At 41.3% G+C, this 27,709-nt stretch overlaps 1 protein-coding gene across 3 annotated transcripts in view; it reads left to right on the top strand.

Annotated features, from left to right (window-relative positions):
- Positions 1-27,709, top strand: part of RBKS (ribokinase) — a 114,219-nt gene that overhangs the window by 23,463 nt on the left and 63,047 nt on the right. For all 3 annotated transcript variants that reach the window (XM_084622919.1, XM_084622920.1, XM_084622918.1), the window contains exons 2-3: positions 10,767-10,899; positions 27,301-27,364. In XM_084622919.1, the coding sequence (XP_084479045.1) occupies positions 10,767-10,899; positions 27,301-27,364 (197 nt within the window). The remainder of the gene's footprint in view (positions 1-10,766; positions 10,900-27,300; positions 27,365-27,709) is intronic.

Here is a 27,709-nt window from a genome sequence, read left to right as displayed (position 1 = left end):
GGTGAAACGTCCCTTGTGATCCACCAGTGCTTGCAGCACTATTGAAAAGTACCCTTTGCGGTTTATGTACTCGGCGGCTTGGTGCTCCGGTGCCAAGATAGGGATATGGGTTCCGTCTATGGCCCCACCACCGTTAGGGAATCCCACTGCAGCAAAGTCTTCCACTATGACCTGCACATTTCCCAGGGTCACTACCCTTGATATCAGCAGATCTTTGATTGCGTGGGCTACTTGGATCACAGCAGCCCCCACAGTAGATTTGCCCACTCCAAATTGATTCCCAACTGACCGGTAGCTGTCTGGCGTTGCAAGCTTCCACAGGGCTATCGCCACTCGCTTCTCAACTGTGAGGGCTGCTCTCATCTTGGTATTCATGCGCTTCAGGGCAGGGGAAAGCAAGTCACAAAGTTCCATGAAAGTGCCCTTATGCATGCGAAAGTTTCACAGCCACTGGGAATCGTCCCAGACCCGCAACACTATGCAGTCCCACCAGTCTGTGCTTGTTTTCCGAGCCCAGAATCGGTGTTCCACAGCATGAACCTGCCCCATTAGCACCATGATGCATGCATTGGCAGGGCCCATGCTTTCAGAGAAATCTGTGTCCATGTCCTGATCACTCACGTGACCGTGCTGACGTCGCCTCCTCGCCCGGTATCGCTCTGCCAGGTTCTGGTGCTGCATATACTGCTGGATAATGCGTGTGGTGTTTAATGTGCTCCTAATTGCCAAAGTGAGCCGAGCGGCCTCCATGCTTGCCTTGGTATGGCGTCCGCACAGAAAAAAGGCGCGGAACGATTGTCTGCTGTTGCTCTGACAGAGGGAGGGGCGACTGATGACATGGCTTACAGGGTTGGCTTCAGGGAGCTAAAATCAACAAAGGGGGTGGCTTTACATCAAGGAGTATTTCAGGCAGGACTTCACGGAGGGTTCCAATAAGAAATGGTGCACCTAAGTAATTGTTCTTATTGGAACAAGGAGGTTAGTCTGGCCTCTGATTGATATATGGCTAGATTTACCTCGCTGCACCTTCTCTGTGAGTGACTGCAGTGTGACCTAGAGGGATGAGTCCCCTAGACGGGGGAGGGAGGGAAGCAAATGAGTACAAAACAAATCTGGTCTATTTCTTGTTTTGATCCACTCCATCTATCTTTTACATCTTTGGCTGGCAGCAGACGGTGCAGAAGGACTGCGTGCCATCCACATCTCATGGCTGCTCGGCAGAAGATGGTGCAATACGACTGCTAGCCATCCTCATCTCTTGCCTGCCCAGCAGAAGATGGTACAGTACGACTGCTAGCAATCCGTATCGTCTGCGTGCTCACCATAAGACGGTTCAATAGGACTGACTGCAGGACTAAAGAGAATGACCTGGTCAAGTCACTCCAAATTTAGTCCCTGCGCCCATGTCTGCCCAGGCGCCCCTGGCCGACGTGGCCAGGAGCACCTCGGACATGACGATGATGGCTACCAGTCGTATTGCATCGTCTGCTGCCAGAAGGCAATGGGTTGCTGCTACTGTGTAGCAATGCAGTACTGCGTCTGCCAGCACCCAGGAGACATATGGTGACGGTTACCTGAGCGGGCTCCATGCTTGCCGTGGTATGGCGTCTGCACAGGTAAATCAGGAAAAAAGGCGCGAAACAATTGTCTGCCCTTGCTTTCATGGAGGGAGGGAGGGAACGGGGGCCTGACGATATGTACCCAGAACCACCCGCGACAATGTTTTAGCCCCATCAGGCATTGGGATCTCAACCCAGAATTCCAATGGGCAGCGGAGACTGCGGAAACTGTGGGATAGCTACCCACAGTGCAACACTCCGGAAGTCAACGCTTGCCTCGGTACTGTTTAAGCACTCCGCCAAGTTAATGCACTTAATGCACTTAGAGCATTTTCTGTGGGGACACACACACTCGAATATATAAAACCGATTTCTAAAAAAACGACTTCTATAAATTCGACCTAATTCCGTAGTGTAGACATATCCTTAGAAAAATCCTGGGCACCAGCTGAGGCACAGGAGCTGTCTGTCAGCAGATTCCAGAAGGCAGCATTGCGTTGATTTATACTACTTTAATATTTAGAGGGTTATCTTTGGAGCCATAATTTCTAAAGACTAGAAATGTAGTCTGTTTTTAATAAAAGCGCAGATAATTAAAAAGTGAAAGGTATTCACCTAGGAAAGCTTCCTACTTATCGCAGAGGATGAGTAGATTTTTATCATAGTATTTTCTCACCAACAAAATATCCTGTTGGGTATGTTCTGGAGTGTGGAATGAAATGATTCCAGGGCCCTATACTTTGAGAGACCCTATTTAATGATTGTTGTTGTCCAGAGACTGCCTTCCTCAATGGATTTGTAATCCTATTATTAGAGTCAGAGATGGGCTTGTTTCAAAATAATGACTCTGATCTCGTGGAGATTGGTGTATCAAAATGCCACTTACTTGAATGTGTTCATTATCCTGTATTATCCTGGTGACATGTTAGCTGAGTGAAGCCTAAACTGAAGATTGTTCTAGTGGTACTAGTAATTTGCAGCCTGTGTGTCGATTCTTTAAGATGCACTTTACAGCTGAACCTAATGAAATGTTATACACTTATCAGAATTCTTGTCTTGGGGTGCATAATTTCAGAACAACAACTCATTGGGGGAAATATTTGTGATAACCATGTTTCCTCCTCCTAATCTTTAGTTTTCTGAAGTGTGATTAGATAGTAACAGCGTTTAGATTTTGTTACTATAGATTGTAACATTAATAAAGCAAACTGTTTGTGTGTTGAAGATGTAGCTATTTAACCATAAACTGAGTTCCTGCCCTGATTTTAGAGAGTTGGAGGTTGAAAGCAGGGAGAACACACTTCACATCCCATTGTTACCATAAACTATTTCATTGAACACACAAGTATATTAGTTTCCCCTTCAGTAAATGACATTTCTATAACCTGTTTTGAGAGCCTCAGATAGAACATGAGTATTAGCAAATTAAGCTTCCAAACACTTCTATGTGATAGATAAATATTGTACTTGTTGCATAATAATGAAATGGAGGCACAGAGCATTTCAGTGATTTAGGCAAGTCATGAAGTGAGGCAATAGTAGAGAAGAATAGAATCCAGGAGTCCTGACTTGCAGACCTCCCTGGCCTAACCACTAGACCACATTGTTTCCACTTTGTTAAATGATTATCACTCAATCCCTTCTCACAATACTATATAGTTTATGTCCATATATGTCTTGTCTACCCTGATCTGTCCTCAAGGACACAAAAGTCAGTTTTTGGGTGGGCTATGATGATTTTTAATTTAAGTAACTGATATTTTATCATAGTATACTCTTCTAAACGTATAAGCGGTCTTCTTCAACACTGGACAAACTGAAGAAATCTAAAAAGTGTTCTGTGCCAACATTGCAATCAGATCTCCTAAAAAAAAAATACACAGTTGCAGTTCCAAAAATAATGTAATCAAGAGAGACATCAAGGAAGAACAACGTGGGAGAGAAATCAAGTTAGAGTGGTAATTTTGAAAATTTCCATAGTCTTTTTAAATACAGGGCAGATGTTTGGTAAGAATGATGGAATGTTTTCTGAGTCTTAAATGTTTGAAGATAGATTCATATTATATTTTTAATTTCCTTACAGCCTAGAATTTACAGTAGATTTACAGATTTTGTTTTTTCCTATTTTTTAGCCAGTTTATAGAGTGGTCAAAATCTTTAGAAAATTTGAAATTTCAACAAAAAGTGTTGATGGAAAAATTCCAAGACTTTTGATTATTTTTTTCTGCACTTTGCAACCGGCTATAATAGTAACTTTTAGTCACTACTGACCTGGACTGGTTTGAAACCAGGGATATACAAGTGAAAGGCTCCCCTAATCCATTCTCAATCCTGCAAGCCATTCTCTCCACATATCATGGAGGTGCAGCTTCATGAAAATGGATTAGAATATAAGTAGATCATTAAAATCAGATATTGAAAGAATTGCTGTATTTTTGTCTACATCCCATCTGATGCAGGATTGTTTCCTCTAGCATATTCTCTAGCATTTTGACTAGCTAAATTTTAAATGACTCAAGTGATGGGTTTTTTTCACCACTTTTCAACTATGTGTTTGTATGGTCCTTAGCCTAACAGGGTCCAGTGGTTATGGGAGCTGGATAGGCACTTGCTACACTGTCTCTAAACCCACATGGGACTCCCCAATATTGGGGAATTCCAAGCAGGGCAGATACAGCCAGTTTTTTTCCCTTTGCACTGAAAGAGTGACTCAGAGGGAGCAGAGCCAGGTTTTAGCCCATATATTTTATTACTTTACTTTTGCAAGCAGCATTTCTGCATTGTTCTGTTATTATCTGTATTGAGGTAGCACCTAGAGACCAAGATCCCATTGTGCTGGGCACTGTACAAATGTATAATAAAGTAGCATGGCAGTCCCTTCGCCAAAATACATACGTACGAAGTATAACATCACAGACAGTAAGTCATTACAACAAACAGAAGGAGAAGCACAGTGAAGAAATGAGACAATAATGTTTGGCAAAGTAAGCAGGAGTCACAGCATGCCAGATGACTAGCTATGTCAAATTCTACTCTCACCTTGTGGTTCAAGAAGAATGCTTGGAATTTTTTTTTTTTTGTCTTCTAGTGTAATTGGTGTTCACTTTAAATAATGATGTATTTAAGTGGACATGAAAATTCTCTTGTTCCCCTCTAAATTGCCTATTAGAACATGTAATTTTAAAAGTAAAATGTATTGCTAGTCAGTAGTTTTACTCTCTACAAAACTAGTAAGCTATATACTATATTTGTTTGATAATACTTAATATGTAGCACTTGTATTAATTTACACATTAAAAGCCTGCATAGACATTAACAAATAAATTTTCAAGCTTTATTTAGAAGTAAAACCTTACAGCTTGATTAATTTAAAAACTAATTTATGCAAGCACAGCTTCCCCTCCGCCCCCCACTCCGTTAGTCTTTCCATCTTTGGCTATGATCTCACCACTACTTGGATGGGAGCTCTTCAAAGAAAATCCAGAATACTGTGGAAAGTAGATAGAACTTTTCCCTATGAGAGAGTGTTGAACTTGTGCCCCAGCAAGGTATTGAGGGGCTCTGTACTGTTTGCAATTCCATCATTCCTGAGATGTTTATTTTTTTAAAAATGCTAACCATTCGTACCCTTTAAGGACCTCATGGAACCTTACGTAGTAGAAGAGAAATTCTAACTTAGGTACTTTCATTCTGCCTAACTAAATCCTCTAAAGTTTCAATTCGATATGGTATTCTTCACTTCCTGTCCAAAACTGAATTGTTCTTGTACACCATTAAACACCTGCTGCATCTTGTCCAAGAACAGATTGTATTTCAGAGATAAGTTAACTGATTCCTCTACTTGTTGTGTGTTAAGCATTTCAGGATCTTTCAGCATGAAAGGTGCTCTATAAATGTGAAATAATATAATTATTAAGCCCACAATTTGCAAAACACGTGTTATATATTTTATAATTTTATTTTTCATTTATTGAATGGGGAAATATGTCAAAACTGGACAGTGTTATCCGTAGCATGTAAGGTTTCAGTATGTAGTTGGTGTGCAATATATAGCATTTATTCTTTACAGAATTGAGCAGAAATTGCTCCATAAGCTAAGATGTAGGCTGTTCAGTTTTCCACTTAAATCCATTTGCTATCTAGTTTAATGTTTTCAAGTTACGTCAAAGTTGTAAATTGCGTTACACAACATTGCATATAACCATTTGAAAATTGGTGTAACAGTTTTTCTAATTAACTTGTTTAGCCTAGTTTTTTACTAACATTAGCTGTTTCGTCATTTTTAATGTATTATGAGTACTCTTTGTGACACCATCAATAACCTAAGAACTCATATGGTTCCTTAATCATACAGATTACTCATCATTGCCTGTTCATAACAGAAGCCTGAATTGCATGTTAAGATTGTCTGATGATCAAAATCTAGTATTCGCTTATCATTGCAGAATTAAATGACAAGATAATAGCGTTATATTAGAACAATGTTTCTTTTGATTGAATACCTGTTTCAGTAAAAGTGAAATCTCCAGATCTATATATATAGATCAGTACTGTGATTGTGTTTAATAATAGGATTGAAGTGGAGAAGTGTCCTAAATGATCAGAGATCATTTTTTGAAGCCAGATCAGTTTTTTAGAGTGAATTACTTAGAACTAGCTGAATATTTTTTGCCTAATTTGCTTGGAATAGTTGTAGAATTGCATAATTGTAATTCACTGTTCTAGCTTGATCTTTGGTCTTCATATTGCACATTCTCATAAACAACAACAAAGGTCATCTTCCCATATTAAGCAAGCTGGTTGCTTCCCACAGGCACTAGTTATGCTATGTTTCAGAGTAACAGCCGTGTTAGTCTGTATTCGCAAAAAGAAAAGGAGTACTTGTGGCACCTTAGAGACTAACCAATTTATTTGAGCATAAGCTTTCCGATGAAGTGAGCTGTAGCTCACGAAAGCTTATGCTCAAATAAATTGGTTAGTCTCTAAGGTGCCACAAGTAATCCTTTTCTAGTTATGCTATGCTGCTTTAAACACTGAGGGCTGAATTCCCATCTCACTTACCCTGCTTTCACATGAGTTTAGTTCCATTGACTTAATTGTGAGTTACTTCTGATTTACATCAGTGTGACTGAGAAGAACAGCTCTGTTCACTGTTAAATCAAGAATCTATATGAATCTGCTTCTTGGAAAGTGTACATGAACTCAGAGAGCAGGGCTACTACCTGACTTCTGTTGGGAAGCTGTGGTTACAGACCTTTGTTTAAATATATTGTAGCTTTTGTTGAGCCTAATCATATCTAGAATAAATCCCAGTCTCCTGGAAAAGTCTTCAGGAATGAAAGTGAATTAGCAGTGGATACACGCTTTCTTAATCTAATTTCAAAGTTGAGTGAAATGACTGTTCATTATGAAATGACATATAGCTTTAGAAGGTTGCCTGCACTTACTACGATGTTGTCACAATGGGAGTCTTTTGAAAGCTTCAAAACACAGCCATGCTCAGCTCCACAGCCATCAATATTTTGGTTCCCTACAAGGCATTGTTCTGATGACACATGAATTAGTGCAAGAAGCAGTCAATTGTAATGGTTGCCATTAAAAGTCAGCATGCACCCACATTAACTACACAATGGTATTTGAGATCTTGCAGTTATCCCCTCTTCTCAGTATAGGGAAACACTGCAGAATGTGACATGCCTCTGGGTGGCAATCATTTGTAAATGCTGACTTTATTTCAACACTTCATAACCCATCCGTTGATTGATTTTTTAAAAAAAATCTATGTATTTTGGTTTAAAATAGCTGGAACCCTTCCACTTCTCCATCCTGTCTTTCCACTCCCATCTCCTTGGAAACAGGTGACACGGTTCAGGACTAGCTAGCTACACCTTTGATCCCTCCCTGATCTCTCCGAGTGCATCCGCATAGATGATAAGCCTTGTTCCTTCAACTCTTTCAGGGTGGAATCCCATGATTCTGCCACTCTTAGACCGGGCTCCAGTATCCTGTGTACCAACCATGATTGCTCAGCATGCCCAACAGGGATTGGCTGCCTGCAAGTCTGCCCTTCTTGAGCTGTGACCAGTGTTAAACACAGAGACAACAAATAGCCTTTTCAAAACAGGGTATTGTCTAATCATAGCAGTAGGAGTACAATATAGCAAGAGAAATGAAGGTTTGACATAATAAAAGATCTGCACACATCTGATTCTTGCCTAAAGGTTTAAGTAGGCCTAGTATATCCTAGACATCCCAACCTTTGGGGACTGGAGGTTCTCTCTCTCTCTCTCTCTCTCATGCCTTTCAGGGACTGTCTTTTTATCCACCACAAAGTTTTTTGTTTCATTTTTCCACCTGGATCCCCTCTACCCGTATATGATATTCATATTTATTCATATGGTTACAAGCCAGAGGTTGAATTCAACCTGGTCAGAGATGAAACTTCACATGAATGACACCTGCATTGTCTTTTAAGTATTGGGGAATAGGACCACCAGAAGCTATTATCTGCTTTCCTGCTCACATGCCTTTAGCTCCTTCAGGAATTAATCCTTTGGAATCATATAGAAAACAACACAATAACACTCAAAGAAAATACAATATTTAACCTATTTTAGGCAGTTTCCACGTCCTTCACAACAGGTACTTAGGAGTGATCCATTAGTACAGAGCTGTCCCATTTCAACTTTCTTCCAGATGAAAGGGTTAGGGATGTTCAGCCAGTGGCGAGATCTACTTGGCTGAACATCCTTTAATGCTCTGTAATTACAAACAGCCACAGGTATTCTGCTCCTCCTTGGGGAAAGCTCCACTGCATTCTTGCAAAAGCTCTGAACCTTCCCCTTTCCCTACTTCATAGCTTCCCCTCTGAGAATCTTTTTGCCACCAGCCTTCAAACCATTTTTTGGAGCTTGTCCACACAAGTGTTCAGTCAGCTGGATGAGTTGCTGTTGAGTGACAAAAGGCATTCTCTCCCAACAGGTGCTGAGCTTGTTGCATTTGGGGTAGCCTAGGAGGTAAAATATATTCTATTTTTTGAACCTTGTGTTTGGTATTCACTGTCACAAAGAAGCAGAATTTTGGGTAATATGACCAAATGCTGCTCTGCCATGGTATAGGACAACCTCTCTAGACTATTTATTATTAATATAACTGACATAGGGAGACTAGCCCTATGAATTCAGGTGAATTTTTTACACAGGAGTAGAGGTGATTTATTTATTTTGTTTTCTTGGAGTATTCAAAAAATCTGCTAGAGTTAACAAAATATATCTTTTCAAAACAGAATGATTCCAGACTATCTTGTGTACAACTCTGGTGAATCTGCACCTGTACTAGTGCATTCAGTTCAGGGCACCTCGTCCCATGAAGATGTAGATGTAACTGGAGGAAATGCAAAGAAGAGCAAAATGATTAGGTGGCTGGAAGGTGTAATTTACAAAGAAAGATTAAAAGAGATAAATATGTACAGCATGTCTGAATGGCCGCTAAGAGGTGGTTGGACATGGTAATGATCTACAACTCTCTGAAGGGTATTGTCATAAATATAAAGGGAAGGGTAACCGCCTTTCTGTATATAGTGCTATAAAATCCCTCCTGGCCACAGGCAAAACCCTTTCACCTGTAAAGGGTTAAGAAGCTAAGGTAACCTCGCTGGCACCTGACCCAAAATTACCAATGAGGGGACAAGATACTTTCTAATCTGGAGGGGGATGGGGGACAAAGGGTTTGGGCTGTCTGTGTGGTGATTTTGCCTGGAACAGATCAGGAATGTAAGCCTTATAACTCCTGTAAAGTTAGTAAGTAATCTAGCTAGAAAATGCATTAGATTTTCTTTTGTTTGATGGCTTGTAAAATAAGCTGTGCTGGAGGGAATATGTATTCCTGTTTTTGTGTCTTTTTATAACTTCAGGTTTTGCCTAGAGGGATTCTCTGTGTTTTGAATCTGATTACCCTGTAAGGTATTTACCATCCTGATTTTACAGAGGTGATTCTTTTTCTTCAATTAAAACTCTTCTTTTAAGAACCTGATTGATTTTTCATTGTTCTTAAGATCCAAGGGTTTGGGTCTGTGTTCACCTGGACCAATTGGTGAGGATTATTATGAAGGCTTCCCCAGGAAAGGGGGTGAAGGGCTTGGGGGGGATATTTTGGGGGAAGGCGTCTCCAAGTGGGCTCTTTCCCTGTTCTTTGTTTAACACTCTTGGTGGTGGCAGCATAGGGTTCAAGGACAAGGCAAAGTTTGTACCTTGGGGAAGTTTTTAACCTAAGCTGGTAAGAATAAGCTTAGGGGGTCTGTCATGCAGGTCCCCACATCTGTACCCTAGAGTTCAGAGTGGGGAAGGAACCTTGACAGGTATAAATACCAATGTGAGAGAAAAATTTCTGTAGGGTAGTCAAAGGAGGTATAATTAGCACAGGCGCTGACTTTGTCCTTTCCCTAGGGGTGCTTGACCCCCGCTCCACTCCAGGACCTGCCCCCTCCCTCCAACCTACTCTGAGCACACCCCACCCTCACTCCTCCCCTTCCTCCTCCTCCCCAGCACCTCCTGAAGTCCACTAAACAGCTGATCCATGGCAAGTGGGAGGGAGGGGGAGGCACTGATTGGCGGGGCCCACCAGTGGGCAGGAGCTGATGTGGGGGCTGCTGGTGGGTCCACAGCACCCACCATTTTTTTTCCCGTGGGTGTTCCAGCCCTGGAGAACCCACAGAGTCGGCACCTATGATAATTAGCTATAATGAGATGAAATTAACAATATAAAAATGTAGGCTGAATATCAGGGTAAAACTTCCTAACAGTGAGATCTATTGTTTTATTAATGTATTTATTTCTATGGTAGTAGCTCCTAGGGATCCCAGTCATGGGCCAGGACCTCATTATCCTAGGTGCTGTACAAACTTGTGACAAAAAAAATAGTTCCTCCTTTGCTTAGAACTTCTAAAACTAGATTGGACAAAGCATTTATAAAATATGGTAGGAAACAACCTGACATGGGTACTAGATGAACTAGATAACCCAACAGGTCTCTCATATCATCAGTTTTTGTGATTTATTGAATGAAAGGCTAACTCATCACTGCCTCCTGCTGTAGCACCAGCTTGAACATTGGTGCCACTTAGGATTGTATCAATGTAACTCTTATTTTTACGACTCTTGACCTATCAGTTACTAATATATGTTTTGTTTTGTTTTTAAATTGCAATAGCCTTACCACTCGTCTGCCAAAAGCTGGAGAAACTATCCATGGACATAAGTTTTTCGTTGGTTTTGGGGGGAAAGGAGCCAATCAGTGCATCCAGGCTGCTCGACTTGGGGCCAAGACCTTGATGATTTGTAAGGTAAGCATTTTCTTGAGGCCACTGGATAACAACCAAGCCAAATGTTCATCCAAGCTTCAGTGGAACTTTTATGTGGTTGATAGAAAAGTTAACTCTCTTTTTAATGCATCTCTTCTCGTCTGGTTTTGGTTCGAAATGTATTAATAAAATACTGCCAGGGAAACTGTTCTTCTGGTATTTACAAGACAGCCAGAACAAAGAGTTGGTTAGAAGTCTGATGGGAATTGCATGTAATGAGAAACCACAAAGCCTAGAATAATGTCACCGGAGAGAACTTGAGATATTCAGAATTATACTGAGTTAAACTTGACCAGTTCCTCCTTTTTACCTTGTCCTGTATTGCAAGAACGAGAGGTAAATTGATGATATTTTCCGGTTCTGCATTCACCAGCCATGCTGTATTTACATATTTAATAATATATAATCAGCCTGGAATTCACTGCCATAAGTGGTCCCAGTCAAGTACTGATAGGCTAACAAAAATTTTGGAAGGGATATAAAACTTCATTCTTCATGGTTTAAACCAACCTTTATTAGGGATTAGAATGAGATCTTTGCAGGGAGCAGGGAACCACAGATTATCCTACATGTGCCTGCTGTGGAATTTCATGAATCTTCCTCTGAAGCATCTGAGTGCTGGCTCCTGTTGGAGACAAGCTTCTGGGCTGGATGGATCGTGGGTCTGGTTCAGTCAGGCAGTTCCTATATTCCTGTGTTATTACACCTTGATTTTGGAAAGGGATGATAATTTTATTACTGTTAATAACATCTGTTGGTATACAGGGAACGATAAGGATAATTAAATGTTCTGGTTCAGGGCTGATCACTGCTAGGATTAAGATGGAACTCCCGCCCCTTCTAGCCTTTACCTGCCCTGCTGTAACCATATAGAGCATTCCACACTTGACTGGATGCACTGCTTTCCCCCCCCCCCATTCTACTGAAGTACCAGATATTGGCCATGGGTAGGGACTGGAAACCAGGTTTGATGGACCAATGTCTCTTCTAAGAGGGCAGATATGATTGGAAAGAATGGAATTTTTATTCATAATGAGGTCCACAGATCAATGACCTTGGGGTACTCTGCTCTATGCAGCCTTGGAGGCAGACCAAACCTGTCAATCAGTGGCAGGAGAGATGTGGCTCCACTTCTGAGAAACTGCCAGATTTCATCTGCCTCTCCAGCTCCTCCCCGTTGCAGAGCAATTATGAACAAGATGAAGGGGGAAAAGAATAGGGGAGGCTAAAAATCTTCAGACTGTCGGAGTCTGCCATTGTTGGCAAGGAGGATTCCTTTTCTCCTCAGTCACCAGGACTCTGTCCTTGCTAACCCACACAGAGTGCCGCATGGCAGAGAAGGCTAAGAGAGGGAAAGCCAACGGCTGCGTCTCCTGCACTTCCCTCCCTGAGTACCTGTCCACATGGAGATCAGTGTCTGTTTTGCGGAGACCCTGGTCTCTCAAATGCTCAGGCAGGGACAGGGTTTCTAGCATCCTCTTTACGTATTTGAAAACTGTTTTCAGGTCTCCCCCCAGACTTTTTTTCTCAAGACTACATATGCCCGATTTTTGACCTTTCCTCATAGGTCAGGTTTTCTTAACCTTTTATCATTTTTGTTGTTTTCTTCTGGATTCTGTCCAGTTTTTCTACATCTTTCTAACTGGCTCCCAGTTGCGCTGCCGGTGAATGCTGGGGGGCGGTTCTCCCCTGTCCCCAAGCCTGGGAGCCAGGGGAGCAGAGCAGCCTGGGGCATCAGGCCTCCGCGGCTGGGAGCCGGGGGAGCTGGCCCCAGGCCTCTGCGGGGGGCTGTGTGGGGCCTCAGGCCTCCGTGGGGGACGGGGGCTGGCCACTTCCTGTGGGAAGTAGAGTGACCCAGCCCCAGCCTGTTCTGCTCCCCTGGCTCCCAGGCTTGGGGGGAGGGGGGAACTGCCCCCAGCACTCGTCGGCCGCAAGTCTAGGAGCCAGGGGAGCGGAGCAGGCTGGGGCCAGTCCCCCCCCTGAGGTGGCCTGGGCCAGGGCCCCACGCAGCTCCCACGCAGAGGCCTGGGGCCAGCCCCCCCACCTCCCCTCATGGAGGCCTGGGGCCCCACACTGCCCCCCCCTCCCCTGCAGGGGGACTGCGTAGGTTACCCAAATAGCTAGGGACAGCCCTGACCTGATATGTGGACTTTGAAGTCTTTGTATGTATGTGACTGCTTTACCATTTAACAGCTGTTTTCTTGTTCTTTCTTTTTTCCTTATAATAAACCTTTAGTTTTAGATGCTAAAGGTTTGGCTGACAGTGTGGTATTTTGGGTACGATCCAGCCTAACACTGACCTGGCAATATGGCTGGCCCTTTGCGGTTCAGAAGAACATTTTGCATAGTGAGAAGAGTTTTTAAATAACTCCTCACCTTACTGCACCGTGGTGCTGAGTGGGAGCCAGAGAACTGGAATGCAATAAAGGGGGCTGTATTATTTCTTTTTTTTTTCGTTTTTTTTTTCGTTTTTTGCTTCTTGATAACGAGTGTGGGGGATCAGGAGAATAGTTTGTGACTGGTTGGGGAATTTAACTTCAGAGTTACCCCCCAGTCATAGGAGTATCTGCTCTCACTTTTGCAGCCTGCCTCTGACCTTCGCATTTCCAGTGAGGGCTGCCCTTGGCACTACCGGGTCACAAACAAGTCATCTTAAGGAATCAAAGTGCTTAACATCAAACAATGTTAATGCCTATGTTAGTGGATTATCCCAGGTTTTTGAAATTTCAGTCTTAAGATTTTGCCTTTCATAATTTGTTTTCAGTTTCACATTCTTTAATAATAATATGAGATGTTTACATGTTCATAGCCAATTTGATCCCAAAATTTCCAAGTGCTTTATAAGGCAGAGACATCCCTTAGGGGAGAATCTATTAATGGAGATTCTCTGTCAGTGGTTCTCAAAGTTTTGTACTGGTGACCCCTTTCACATAACAAGCTTCTGAGTGCAACTCCCCTAATAAATTAAAAACAGTTTTTTATATATTTAGCACCATTATAAATGCTGGAGGCAAAGCGGGGTTTGGGATGAGGCTGACAGCTCATGATCCCCCCAGGTAATAACCTCGTGACCCCCTGCAGGGTTCTGACCCCCCCCAGTTTGAGAACCCCTGCTCTATGTCCTAGTAAGGAGGAGAGGATGGAAGATAAAATACAGGTAGGATCTAATGAGAAACAGTCAAATGAAAAAGAGTCCCATTCAATTACATCACGTAATGCCAGATAGCTGAAAAGTGACAATTTTTAAGTGCTTATATACCAATGCTAGAAGTCTAAACAATAAGATGGGTGAACTAGAGTGCCTTGTATTAAATGAGGATATTGATATAATAGGCATCTCAGAAACTTGGTGGAATGAGTATAATCAGTTGGACACAGTAATACCAGGGTACAAAATATATCAGAAGGATAGAACAAGTCATGCTGGTGGGGGAGTGGCACTATATGTGAAAGAAAGTGTGGAATCAAATGAAGTAAAAGTCTTAAATGAACCAAAATGTACCATGGAATCTCTATGGATAGTAATTCCATGCTCTAATAATAAGAATATAATGGTAGGGATATAGTTCCGTTCACCTGACCAGGATGGTGATAGTGACTGTGAAATGCTCAGGAAGATTAGAGAGGCTATAAAAATAAAAAACTCAATAATAATGGGGAATTTTAACTATTCCCATATGGACTGGGTACCTGACACCAAAGGATGGGATACAGAGACAAAGGTTTTTGACACTTTAAGTGATTGCTTCTTGGAACAGCTAGTCCTGGAACCCACAAGAGAGGCAATTCTTGATTTTGTCCTAAGTGAAGCACAGGACCTGGTCCAAGAGGTGAATATAGCTGAGCCGCTTGGTAATAGTGACCATAATATAATTAGATGTAGCATCCCTGTGGCAAGGAAAACACCACAGCAGCCCAACATGGTAGCATTTAATTTCAGAATGGGGAACTACACAAAAATGAGGAAGTTAGTTAAACAAAAATTAAAAGGGTACAGTGCCAAAAGTGAAATCCATGCAAGCTGCATGGAAATTTTTTAAAGACACCATAATAGAGGCTCAACTTAAATGTATACCCCAAACTAAAAAACATAATTAGAGAACCAAAAAAGTGCCACAGTGGCTAAACAACAAAGTAAAAGAAGCAGTGAGAGGCAAAAAGGCATCCTTTAAAAAAATGGAAGTTAAATCCTAGTGAGGAAAATAGAAAGGTGCAAAAACTCCTGGCAAATGAAGTGTAAAAATATAGTTAAGAAGGCCAAAAAAAGAATTTTGAAAAACAGCTAGCCAAAGACTCAAAAAGTAACAGCAAATTTTTTTGGTAAGTACATAAGAAGCAGGAAGCCTGCTAAACAACCAGTGGAGCCACTGGACGATCGAGATGCTAAAGGAGCACGCAAGGACGATAAGGCCATTGTGGAGAAACTAAATGAATTCTTTGCTTCGGTCTTCACAGCTGAAGATGTATGAGGGAGATTCCCAAACCTGAGCCGTTCTTTTTAGGAGACAAATCTGAGGAACTGTCCCAGATTGAGGTGTCATTAGGCGAGGTTTTGGAACAAATGGATAAACTAAACAGTAATAAGTCATCAAGACCAGATGGTATTCACGAAAGAGTTCTGAAGGAACGCAAATGTGAAATTGAAGAACTACTAAGTGTGGTATGTAATCTGTCATTTAAATCAGCTTCTGTACTAGATGACTGGAGGGCAGCTAATGTGACACCAATTTTTTAAAAAGGCTCCAGAGGTGATCCCAGCAATTACAGGGTGGTAAGCCTAACTTCAGTACTGGGCAAACTGGTTGAAACTGTGGTAAAGAATAGAATTGTCAGACACATAGATGAATATGATTTGTTGGGGAAGAGTCAACATGATTTTTATAAAGGGAAATCATGCCTCACCAATCTACTAGAATTCTTTGAGAGAGTCAACAAGCATGTGGTCAAGGGGAATCCAGTGGATATAGTGTACTTAGATTTTCAGAAAACCTTTGACAAGGTCTTAAGCAAAGTAATCTGTCCTGAGATAAGAGGAAAGGTCCTCTCATAGATTGGTAACTGACTAAAAGATGGGAAACAAAGGGTAGGAATAAATAGTTCTCAGAATGGAGAGAGGTAAATAGTGGTGTCTCCCAGCAGTCTGGAAAAAGGGGTAAACAGTGAGGTGGCAAAATTGGCAGATGGTACAAAACTATTCAAGATAGTTAAGTCCCAGGCAGACTGCGAAGAGCTACAAAAGGATCTCTCAAAACTGGGTGATTGGGCCACAAAATGGCAGATGAAATTCAATGTTGATAAATGCAAAGTAATGCACATTGGAAAGCATAATCCCAACTATACATATAAAATGATGGGGTCTAAATTAGCTGTTACCACTCTTGAAGTCATTGTGGATAGTTCTCTGAAAACATCCACTCAATGTGTAGCAGCAGTCCAAAAAGCAAACAGAATGTTGGGAATCATTAGGAAAGGGATAGATAATAAGATAGAAAATATCATATTGCCTCTATATAAATCCCTGGTATGCCCACATCTTGAATACTGCATGCAGATGTGGGTGCCCCATCTCAAAAAAGATATATTGGAATTGGAAAAGGTACAGAAAAATGCAACAAAACTGATTAGGGGCATGGAACAGCATCCATGTGAGGAGAGATTAATAAAACTGGGACTTTTCAGCTTGGAAAAGAGACGACTAAGTGGGGATATGATAGAGGGCTATAAAATCATGACTGGTGTGAGAAAGTAAATAAGGAAGTGTTATTTACTCCTTCTCATAACACAAGAACTAGGGGCCACCAAATGAAATTAATAGGCAGCAGGTTTAAAACAAACAAAAGGAAGTATTTCTTCACACCTGTGGAACTCTTTGCCAGAGGATGTTGTGAAGCCAAGACAATAACAGGGTTCAAAAAAGAACTAGATAAAGTCATAGAGGATAGCTCCATCATTGACTATTAGCCAGGATGGACAGGGATGGTGTCCCTAGCCTCTGTTTGCCAGAAGCTGGGAGTGGGCGACAGGGGATGGATCACTTGATTACCTATTCTGTTCATTCCCTCAGAAGCACCTGGCATTGGCCACTGTCAGAAGACAGTGTGTTGCAGTCCAGCAGGAAAAATGTCTGACTTGTGTCAGTTTAATTGGTCTCTTCAGTGCACATCTTAACATGCATTTCCATCTTTATTGTCTCTCTCAAAGATTCCAGGTCATATTTTCTCAGCTTACAAGTAAAAATATGATGTTGTGAAGAAAAATAAGTGTCATGAGTTATGAATATAATGGATCCACATAAAGAGCAGCATGGATACCATAAATTGCTGTGGAATTTTATTTTCAATACCAACCACTGACCCTGACCCACTCTGAATGACAAATGGCATGCTGCTTTCTGTCTTTTGATCTGCATATCTCTAGCAGTGGGTGCTGCTGCTATTTTATATGTATCACAGTAGCATCAATTGTGTAGAGGGATATACTAATTGACAGTCACAGCCCCAAAGATGAGACAGACAAAGGGTGGGAGAAATTAATAATTATCTCCATTTTACAGATAGGGAATTAAGGGACAGGGAGATTAAGTGGCTTGCCTAAGGTCATACAGAAAGCCTGTGGCAGAACTGGAAAATATACTAAGATTTCTTGAGTTCCAGGCTACTATCTTACCCTGAAGCTCATCCTTTCTCTTTCTTTATTGGCCACCACAAAAAAAGTGAGTCTTAACAATCTTAATTAAAGGTGTTCAGGTGGTGGGGGGGAGCGCCGTGGGGGGGAGGGAGAGGGAAATGATGTGTTCTGAATAGGTCTTGATTGTTTCACTTTTAGCAGCTATCCTGGGATGATCCTAGCTGATTCCTCTAATCTTGATGACATTGTTCTGCAGCTGATGAGTTAAATTCTGTTTGTGTGTCCCAGTTGCATTTGATTTTTTTCTCAAAAAGGAAATACTGTATTGCCATTTATATAGTCTTTCCTTTTTATAGTTCCTAGCAGTTCAAACATACAGATTGGTCTGTGAGCCCAACTTAGAAAGAATACAGTGCAATTGAACCTTTACTTTGTTATAAAAGTGTAGCTGCATCTATAATTCAGCTCAGAGTATGTAATCACCTTTTAAGCCATGTTTTTCTCCACATTACTAGTTCTGTTATTTTTAGTAGCAAAAACTGGTTGCATTCCCTATGCAAGAAAAAGAGTAAACACTCTCCAAAAAAAGTTAATGACAAAATTTAGCACACTGAACAGATGGAACAAAAGATGTGTCAGCAAAGATATTTTTCAATACAATTAATTTGCAGGTACAGATTGAGTTTGACTCTCAGACTGCTAGAATTTCATCTGTGATGATGTCAACCCTCCTGATGGCACATGGAAAAATACTGATGGCAAGCCAGCGAAAGCACATGTTGAAAAATTGTGAATAAGAATGAGTGTGAATTACATCAAACACTGTAGCTACAAGCCTAGTAGAAAGGGATATAAATGTAGTGATTCTGGAATAAAGAAACAGTATTTCAGTACACAGTATCTTCTGTAAGTCAATAGACCAAGAAATGTGTTTGTTTTCCTATTTATAAAATATTCAATCTAGCAGGGTCTGAGCACACATAACGAACATTTAAAAACAATATGTTACATTTATTGATGATGTCGAATTAAATGTACTCAATTCTAAAATGATCTTGATGCCCCATATTCACATCTCCCTGAAGGCAGAGCCTGAATGAATAGATGAGCCTTACACAGTGCACTGAAGATACACAGACATGGATGCTGATGGTCTAGGGCTGTCCACCAAGAACACCTTCCTTTCAGCATCAAGATGTACAAATATAGGAGCTGTAAACAAAAGTTCCCCCCCAATCTCAATTTTTGTGACAGTTGAGTAGCAAGAGATGCAGGTTTTTAAGATATCCAGGACCCTAACTTTATAGACTTTATAGATTGAAACCAGCAAGTTGAAGGGAATACAAAGTCAATCCAGCCTTTGGAGAACAGCTATGAAATGCCTCCATGACTAAGTAAGTGTGTAGCTATTGCCTTGTGCACTAGCTGAGCTTCATAGAAGCCTTCATGGTTATTTCTAGATAAAGCACACTGTAATAACACAATTGTTAGGTCACAAAGACGTGGATAACTTTGATGAGGTCCCTGACCACAGACTCTATCCAGGAATAATCAGTGATTCAGAAATACTGCAAATTGCAAACCTCCTTGAAAACGATGGGTATGCACCCTCACAAACCAGAGCACATGCTTGTCCTACTTATTAGCATTAACTTCATCTGACCTAGACTGTCCTCAACCAATTTTCTGCCTTACAAACTGCTATTTAGAGACATTGACTGTCCCTAGTGACATTTTAAGATAAATCTCTTGCAGATGTTGTAAATGGAAGTGCACTTCAAAATATGGCTGTACAATGGGATGAGTAAAAGAAGAGAATCATCTTATGATTTAAATGTGTGGTTAGATTTTGATTTTATATAGTGTTTCTTGTATTCAAGGTATCTTGCAGAGCTTAGGTACATACTTACCTCACAGTAGACAAGAAAGCAACCACTTGCTCAAACATAGTTTTGAATATAGCACTTGTATCATGGACAAAAAGACCATTGGCTAGGACACTGGGCTTATCTCCCAATTCTTTGCCCAATTTATTGGCCACTAGACAGCAACCAGGATGGGAAGAACAGATCTTTATTTAACAACTTATTTGAAGGGTGACTCATGCAGTAACATTTAAGGTTGAATTGCACTATTAATGCTGCCCAGTTTCTGGTGTGGGACTTGAGACCACAATTTGCTCTCTCAGAAGTTAGAGTACAAACAACACAGCAATGCTGACATGTAGAAACTGACCCTGCTGAATACATAGGCCCAACTGGATGAATTAAAAGTTACATTGGCTTTATAAATATGGAACATGTGGGTTTAGGTCATGTAAAAGTGACACTTTTTCTTTCTCCACATGTGTTCCCTGTGTGTCTTTTGAGTTACATTTGCTTAATGTACTGAAAAAAAGTGTTTATTCCTGTGAGCCCTGCAGAGCTACTCAAAATGATAAGCTTAGTTCCAACTGCAGACTCTCTTTAAGATGATGTAAGAGGCAGAAAAGAGCACAGCTTGACTCTCAAACCCTATTTAAAGTTTTCAGCATCGTCAGTTGAAATAAAAATCATGTTTTGATTTGTAAACTGAGTGCATTTGGTCTGGAAGTCCAGAGGGAAAATAAATATAGAATCCTATGATAACATGTTTACAGACTCACTTTCCAGACTATACACTTAAAATGTATAGAACCTAAGGTGGCCACTCATACCTTCCCAGAACACTGGACATTCCAGTACTTCCAGCAACGGCATGGGCCCAACCCTGCAGGTATGACCATGCCCCTGATAGTTTGATTGTGCATGTGAGGTCATGCCGCACGGGAAGCACCATCTTTAGGAGCATGCAGCCCCGCCTCTGCCAGCATGACCTTGTACACATGGTGTTTGCAAGGTCATGCCGTACAGAGGGGTGCCATTTTAAGAGCTGGAGGGGCGGGGTGTTGTCCTTCATCTGATACCGGACAAAACCACATCCGTTTTTGTCCCACTACCAGTGAGAGACAAACCGCTCAAAAAGAGGACCATCTGGTTTAATACCAGACAAGTGGCCTCTCTAGTAACACCTGATATTTTTGCAGTGGGGGAGACTTAGAGCTAGAAAGATATTTTAAAACTCAAAATGTGGATTGCAATTAAAGAGAACAATGGAATTATTATTATTACTATTTCAGTCTGAAACTGAATAATGGCTAAAAGTGCAGGATAGAATTATAGTGATGCAATCTTTAAGGTTGCATCACTACTTCTGTTTTAAGGTCATCCCCTTTCTAAGCCCTCCAAAACTGACATGCTGAGTCAGATTCCTTTGAAATACGGTCTGCCTCAGGAGAGTGCAGAGTAGAATTGGTGACCCAAATTTGGAGTTGTTTGATCCAAGGGTTCTGGACCTATAATTCCCTCCAAAATAGACATTTTAAAAAAAGTTTTGAAATGTTTGGTCAGTTGGGTTGGGTTGGGTTTTTGTTGCACAGAGCTAGAAATAAATAAATATTGATGCTGGTCAATGTGGTCTCACTCTGTTGAGTTTTACCCAAGGTAGTGCATGCATGGCACTCACTGAGTCTTTGGGGGCCCAAACTGAGAATAGTATTTAAGAAAATGTACAATTTTTTGAAGTGTGCATGTGCCGATATAGGAAAAACATCTGGAGGGTTTCCATTCCCGCCATTTTATAAGCTTTAAAGCTCAACTCTTGTAAGTGCTCTACAATCCAAATGGTTACAAATGATTGCTTTGAAATTTGATGATCCTCATTGGGGTTCAGGGTAGCGTTAGTGTGTCAGACTTGGGGTTATTTAACTGTGGGGTTCCCGAGTTATAGCTCTCCCTAAAACGGTTTCCTTCTACTGCCTTGTACTGTGAAACTGAAAGGTACAGGATAAATCACCGACAGACCTCATTGAGATTGATTGCTGTGAACTCACCTTCAATTAACATAACTAAGGATAAATTTATCACAATCCCCCTGTGATGAAGTGGGAATTTTCTGTAATATTGTTATGCATGATAACTTACTTGACTAGGGATTGTTACTCAGGGGGTGCAGAAGGGTTAAGATGGTCTTGGGGCAGAGCAGGAGACATGAGGTGCTTGGGTCCGGTAACTGTGTGGAGTGATATGAATGGGTCATTAAGGGCTGGGTGAAACACTCATATCAATGAAATATCCAGAAAGAAAATGGGAACCCCAAGGACTGAACAATTGACCTCTAGCAACAGGAAACCCCAGCAGGCGAACATGTAAACTCAAAAGGGGGTCCTTCAGGAGGAAGACAAAGGATGGAAAGGTGTCAGGTATTTAGGACTGGCCTTTAGAGCGCGACAGGAGCTTTCACCTGGAACTGACAGACAGAGAGAGGGAGACAGAGCCAAAATGGACTGTACAGCAGCTTGGCTAGGTAGAGCCCTGAGGTTGGCCAGTCTGAACTCTGTCTTCACCTTTGCTTCTAAGGACTTTCCAGCAGTGTTTTGTAGTTGACTAATAAAACCCTTCTCTGTTTTGAAAAGGCTGCCTGGTGTCATTACAAATACTTGCTGAGGTGCACTGATCTCTGAAGAGAGTAAAAAGTCTCTGAACAGGAATCTATCTCAGTTGGATTCACTGGGCAGAGCTCATGGTGTGAAACAGGAGTGCTGTAGCTTCGAGGCTCAGCATAGCCACTCACTATCACTTAACTACAGAGGCATTCTCCTGTCACTGTAGTTAATTCACCTTCCTGGGATGTGGTAGCTATGTCCATGGAAGAAGTCTTCCATTGATTTAATGCTGTCTGCATCAGGGGTTAGGTCAGCTAACTACATCATTTGGGACGTAGCTGGGTTGACTTAACTTTTTCGTGTAGACCTGGCCTCAGTTGTGGAGATCTTGAGGTCACATGATCTGCCCCTAAAGAAGACTAGGACCCCTTGGGGGTCTGGCACACTGAAGGGGTCCAAAGGACTGTTTAACAGCTGGGGTCTAACACAGATCCTGTGGATCCGTGACACCTCTTCCTAAGACCAAAGCAGTGAGTGGCCGGGGGTTGCTGCAATTTGAGAATCATGGGTGGCAGTGTTGTTTGTGAGGAAAGTACTTTTTCTTCCCCAAATACTTTGGTTAGACATGTGAATGTTTCCTGGGAAGGGGAGAGTTTTGGAAGCAGAAGAATGAGGGAATAGCGGGGAGAGAGGTTTGTGACTGCAATGACAGGACTGGGGATAATGGTCATGGGTGGGAGGGTAGGGGAGAGTGTTTTGGCGCTCAGGTGAGGGGCATCCACCAGCTCTGCCAGTGTACCTCAACCACTCTACACCTGTCAGCTTTGCCAGTACACCCAACCACCTTGTACCCCAACCACCTTGTACCCCAACATTCCTTCATAGACTGATAGATTCCAAGGCCAGAAGGGACCATCATGATCATATAGCCTGACCTCCTGTATAACACATGCGACAGAACTTCCCCAAAATAATAGAGCATGTCTTTCAGAAAAATGTCCAATCTTGGTTTAAACCCCCCAGTGATGGGGAATCAACCATACCCCTTGGATTAGTTGTTCCAGTGGTTAATTACTCTCACCATTAAAAATGTACAACTTCTAGCCATTGGATCATGTTATACCTTTCTCTGCTAGACTGAAGAGACCATTATATTTGTTCCCCGTGTTGGTACTTACAGACTGTAATCTCGTCACTCCTTAACGTTCTCTTTGTTCAGCTATATAGATTGAACTCTTTGAGTCTATCACCAAAAATTATGTTTTTTAATCCTTTAATAAATCTTGTGACTCTTTTCTGCATCATGTCCAATTTATCAATACCCTTCTTGAACTGTGGACCCCCTACACTGGACACAGTATTCCAGCAGTGGTTGCAACAGTGCCAAATATAGAGGTAAAATAACCTTTCTTCGCCTACTTGAGAGTCCACTGTTTATGCATCCAAGGCTTGAATTAGCCCTTTTGGCCATAGCATCACACTGGGAGCTCTTGTTTAGCTGATTATGCACCAGAACTCCCAAATCTTTTTCAGAGCCACTGGTTCCCAGAATAGAGACCGCATAATGTAAGTATGGCCTGCATTCTTTTTCCCTGGATGTATACTTTTCCATGTAGACATATTGAAATGCATATTATTTGCTTGAAGTTGAACCCAGTTTACCAAACAATGCAGATCACTCTGTATCCGCCACCTGTCATCTTCATTATTTACCCTTCATTCCCCGATTTTTATATTATCTGCAAGCTTTATCAGTGATAATTTTATGATTTCTTCCAGGTCATTGATAAAAATGTTAAATAGTGTAGGGCGAAGAACCAATCCTTGCGGGACCCCACTAGAAACACACCCACTTGATGACAATTCCCAATTTACAATTACATTTTGAGACTATCAGTTAACAAGCTTTCAATCCATTTAATGTGTGCCATGTTAATTTTGTCTTTCTAGTTTTTTAATCAAAATGCCATGTGGTACCAAGTCAAATGTCTTACAGAAGTCTAAGTCTCTTAGATCAACACTATTACTTTTCTCAACCAAACCTGCAATCTCATTTTAAAAAAAAAAAGATATTGAGTTAGTTTGACAGCATGACAGGGCACTAACATTGGCACCTTTGTCACTGAGGTTGAATTGAAGTCAATTAACTAGTTTCTGTTGGGGATTACTGATGCTTGGGTGGCAGTTGCTGGGCTAATGAGGCAATTGGTTCAGTAACGGGGGGATATGTTTGGAAGGAACAGGAATTACGGGGAGCTCAGTGGGTGCACCTTGGAGAGAAAAGAGAACTGTGTGGAAAACTCCTACTGCTGTAAACTTGTGGTACATTCTGTTATGCTTTGACACTGAAGATTAAATGCGACATGGTGAAAGAGAATCAGTCTGTGTGTGTTTGTGGCTAAGACACCACAGGAACAGTTTAGGCTGTGGTATTCACCGGCTAGGTGAAGGGATACTCTGTGACAGACAGGATCTATTTTTCATAAACCCATGTTGATTGGCATTAATTATATTAGCCTCCTTTAATTCTTTATGTTAAGTCCTATATCGTCTTCTTCATTATCTTGCCTTGAGAACATAGAAGATTAGGGTATCATCTAGTCCAACCCCCTGCTCAAAGCAAGACCAACCCCAACTAAATTAATGTCAGACTGACAGGCCTATAGTTACCCTAGTCATCCCGTTCACCCTTTTTAAATATTGGCACAACATTAGTTTTCTTCCAGTCTTCTGGAACTTCCCTGGTGTTCCAAGACTTATACAAATCCAACATTATGATCCTCACCCAGCTCTTTTAAAACTATCTGGATCTGCTGATTTTAAGATGTTAAACTTTAGTATCTGCTGTTTGACATCCTCATGAGATACTAGTGGAATGGAAAGTGTATTCTCATGTATTACTACACCATTTTTATTTTTCCTAAATACAGAACAGATATATTTGCTGAACACTTCCACCTTTTCTGCATTATTCATGATAATTGTTCCATTTACATCTAGTAATGGATTGATACCATTGTTAGGATTACTTTTGTTCCTAATATACTTAAAAGACTCCTTGTTGGCCTTACCACTGCTGACCGTAAATTTCTCCTTGTATCCCTTTGCTTCCCTTACCAGTTTTCTACAATTCCTTCTGATTTAAAGCTTCTGATTTATATTTATTTATACTATCAACTTCCCCTGTCTTCCATTTTTATATATTATTTTTATAGCTGCCTTCCTACACCCCATTTCTCGGCTGGTACATCCCAACCCCTTTGCACCCCCAACTTTGTCAATACAACCCTAACCTTCCTATTGTCCTAACAGTCCAATACAATACAATCCTAACCTTCCCAGCACTGCCAATGCACCCTAATCCCCCTGAAACCCTAGCTCTGCCAGTGGACCCCGACCTTGCAGCCCAAAGCTGTGCCAATGCACCCCAACACATACATAAACCCTTCACACATCCACCAAATAACTTATGCTGTGAGTTCTTTGGGGCAAGGACTGTCTTTGTTATTACAGTGGCATGTTAGAGGGAATCGTGTGGGTAAGAGTGAAAGGGTTGTAAAAAGGGGTGAAGTGTTTGTACATTTCAGCAAGTGTGGACATAGCAGAATAAATGTTTGTATGTTAATCGGGCATATTGGGGCATGGGCAACCTTAACTGTGCATTTCCTGGTTTTCAGAATTTTGAGTTTTGCTCAACTCAGCATTCTGCAAGGGTATAATGTGCCACCAAGCAGCCGTGTTAGTCTGTATCTGTAAAAAGAAAAGGAGTACTTGTGGCACCTTTGTTAGTCTCTAAAGTGTCACAAGTACTCCTTTTCTTTTTTCACCAAGCAACCATAACTCTTTCTTAATGTAGATTTTTGCCACTGAATACTCAATTTACTGTTAGAAGGATGAATGAATTATAATGCCAGTTGTGACAGGATGGATCACAGAAACCCCCTTGGGACTGCCACCTGATGTGCTTTGACTACCTCTGAGTCTGTTTTCCCTGCCAGCTTAGGACTTCAGTGCCCTGCCTGGTTTGAGCCAGACACGTTTGCCTGCTACAAACCAGACCCAGGTCTGAATCATATCCCCCAACAGCTGCAGGCTTACCTGATAACAGCTTAAGAAGTATTCCTGTCTCTAACACTCAGATGCCTAGCTCCCAATGGGGTCCAAACCCCAAATAAACTGGTTTTACTCTGTATAAAGCTTATACAGGATAAACTCATAAATTGTTCGTCCTCTATAACGCTGAGAGAGAGAGATGCTCAGCTGTTTGCTCCCCCCCCCAGGTATTAATACATACTCTGGGTTAACTAATAAATAAAAAGTGATTTTATTAAATACAAAAAGTAGGATTTAAGTGGTTCCAAGTAATGACAGACAGAACAAAGTGAATTACCAAGGAAAATAAAATAAAACACCCAAGTCTAAACCTAATACAGTAAGAAAATGATTACAGATGAAATCTCACCCTCAGAGATGTTCCAGTAAGCTTCTATCACAGACTGGATGCCTTCCTAGTCTAGGCACAATCCTTTCCCCTGGTACAGCCTTTGTTTCAGCTCAGGTGGTAGCTAGGGGATTTCTCATGACTGCCACCCCCTTTGTTCTGTTCCAACCCCTTATATATCTTTTGCATAAGGCAGGAATCCTTTGTCCCTTTTTGGGTTCTCACCCCTCCTTCTAAATGGAAAAGCACCAGGTTAAAGATGGATTCCAGTTCAGGTGACATGATCACATATCACTGTAAGACTTCAAGCCCTCATTCCTTCCAGCCTGACTCACAGGAAGGCCTGCAAGCAAACAGAGCCATCCACAGTCAATTGTCCTAGTTGATGGGAGCCATCAGGATTCCAAACCACCATTAATAGCCCACACTTTGCATAACTACAGTAGGACCTCAGAGTTATATTTCATATTTCTAGTTTCAGATACAAGAGTGATACATTTATGCAAATAGGATGACCACACTCAGTAGATTATAAGATTTGTAATGATATCTTACAAGAGACCTTTTGCATGAAGCATATTCCAGTTACATTATATTCATACTCATTAGCATATTTTCATAAAATCATGTAGAGTGCAACGTCACACCAGTGACGCAAGGTGAGTGTGAAAGGTGCATAATTTTGTTTGTATCTGTGATGTGCTTTTTGTTTTAGAGGTGGGAGAGAGCTGTAAAATGCTATTTGATCAAGTAACTGAGATAAAAGAGCTGTAAAATAAAGTCTAGTGTATGATGGTTGAATTACATCAGTTTGTGGACTGTAAAAGATTTAATGTACATAATGTCTTTGCAGGTTGGGAAGGACTCGTTTGGCAATGATTATATTGAAAATTTCAAGAGAAATGGGATTTCTACAGGTAAAATTTCAGTTTTAAAAAAATAATTTGTTAATTTTTTAGATAACATTTGAAACTAGAGATGGAGGAGGTGGAAGGTTAGATTGGTTAGGTTGTCTAATTCGCACACCCATTCTGGTGCAGAATGGTTCTCTGCAGTGTGTTCGCCATTATTTTGTCCAGTCTGGTTTGAAATGGCCTGTGTTAAATCTTTAGGCCAACATTTTCAAGGGTGACCACTAATTTTGGATGCCCAATTTGAGGCACCCAGAGACTTACATTCAGAGGTTCTGGGAACATGCAACTCCATTTGAAGTCTATCAGAGTTGCAAATGCTTAGCATGACTGAAAAATGAGGTTCAGCTT

The sequence above is a fragment of the Lepidochelys olivacea genome, assembly GCF_965140295.1.
Source record: "Lepidochelys olivacea isolate rLepOli2 genome assembly, chromosome: 3".
NCBI lineage: Eukaryota > Metazoa > Chordata > Testudines > Cheloniidae > Lepidochelys > Lepidochelys olivacea.
This window is presented reverse-complemented; position numbering and strand designations above follow the sequence as displayed.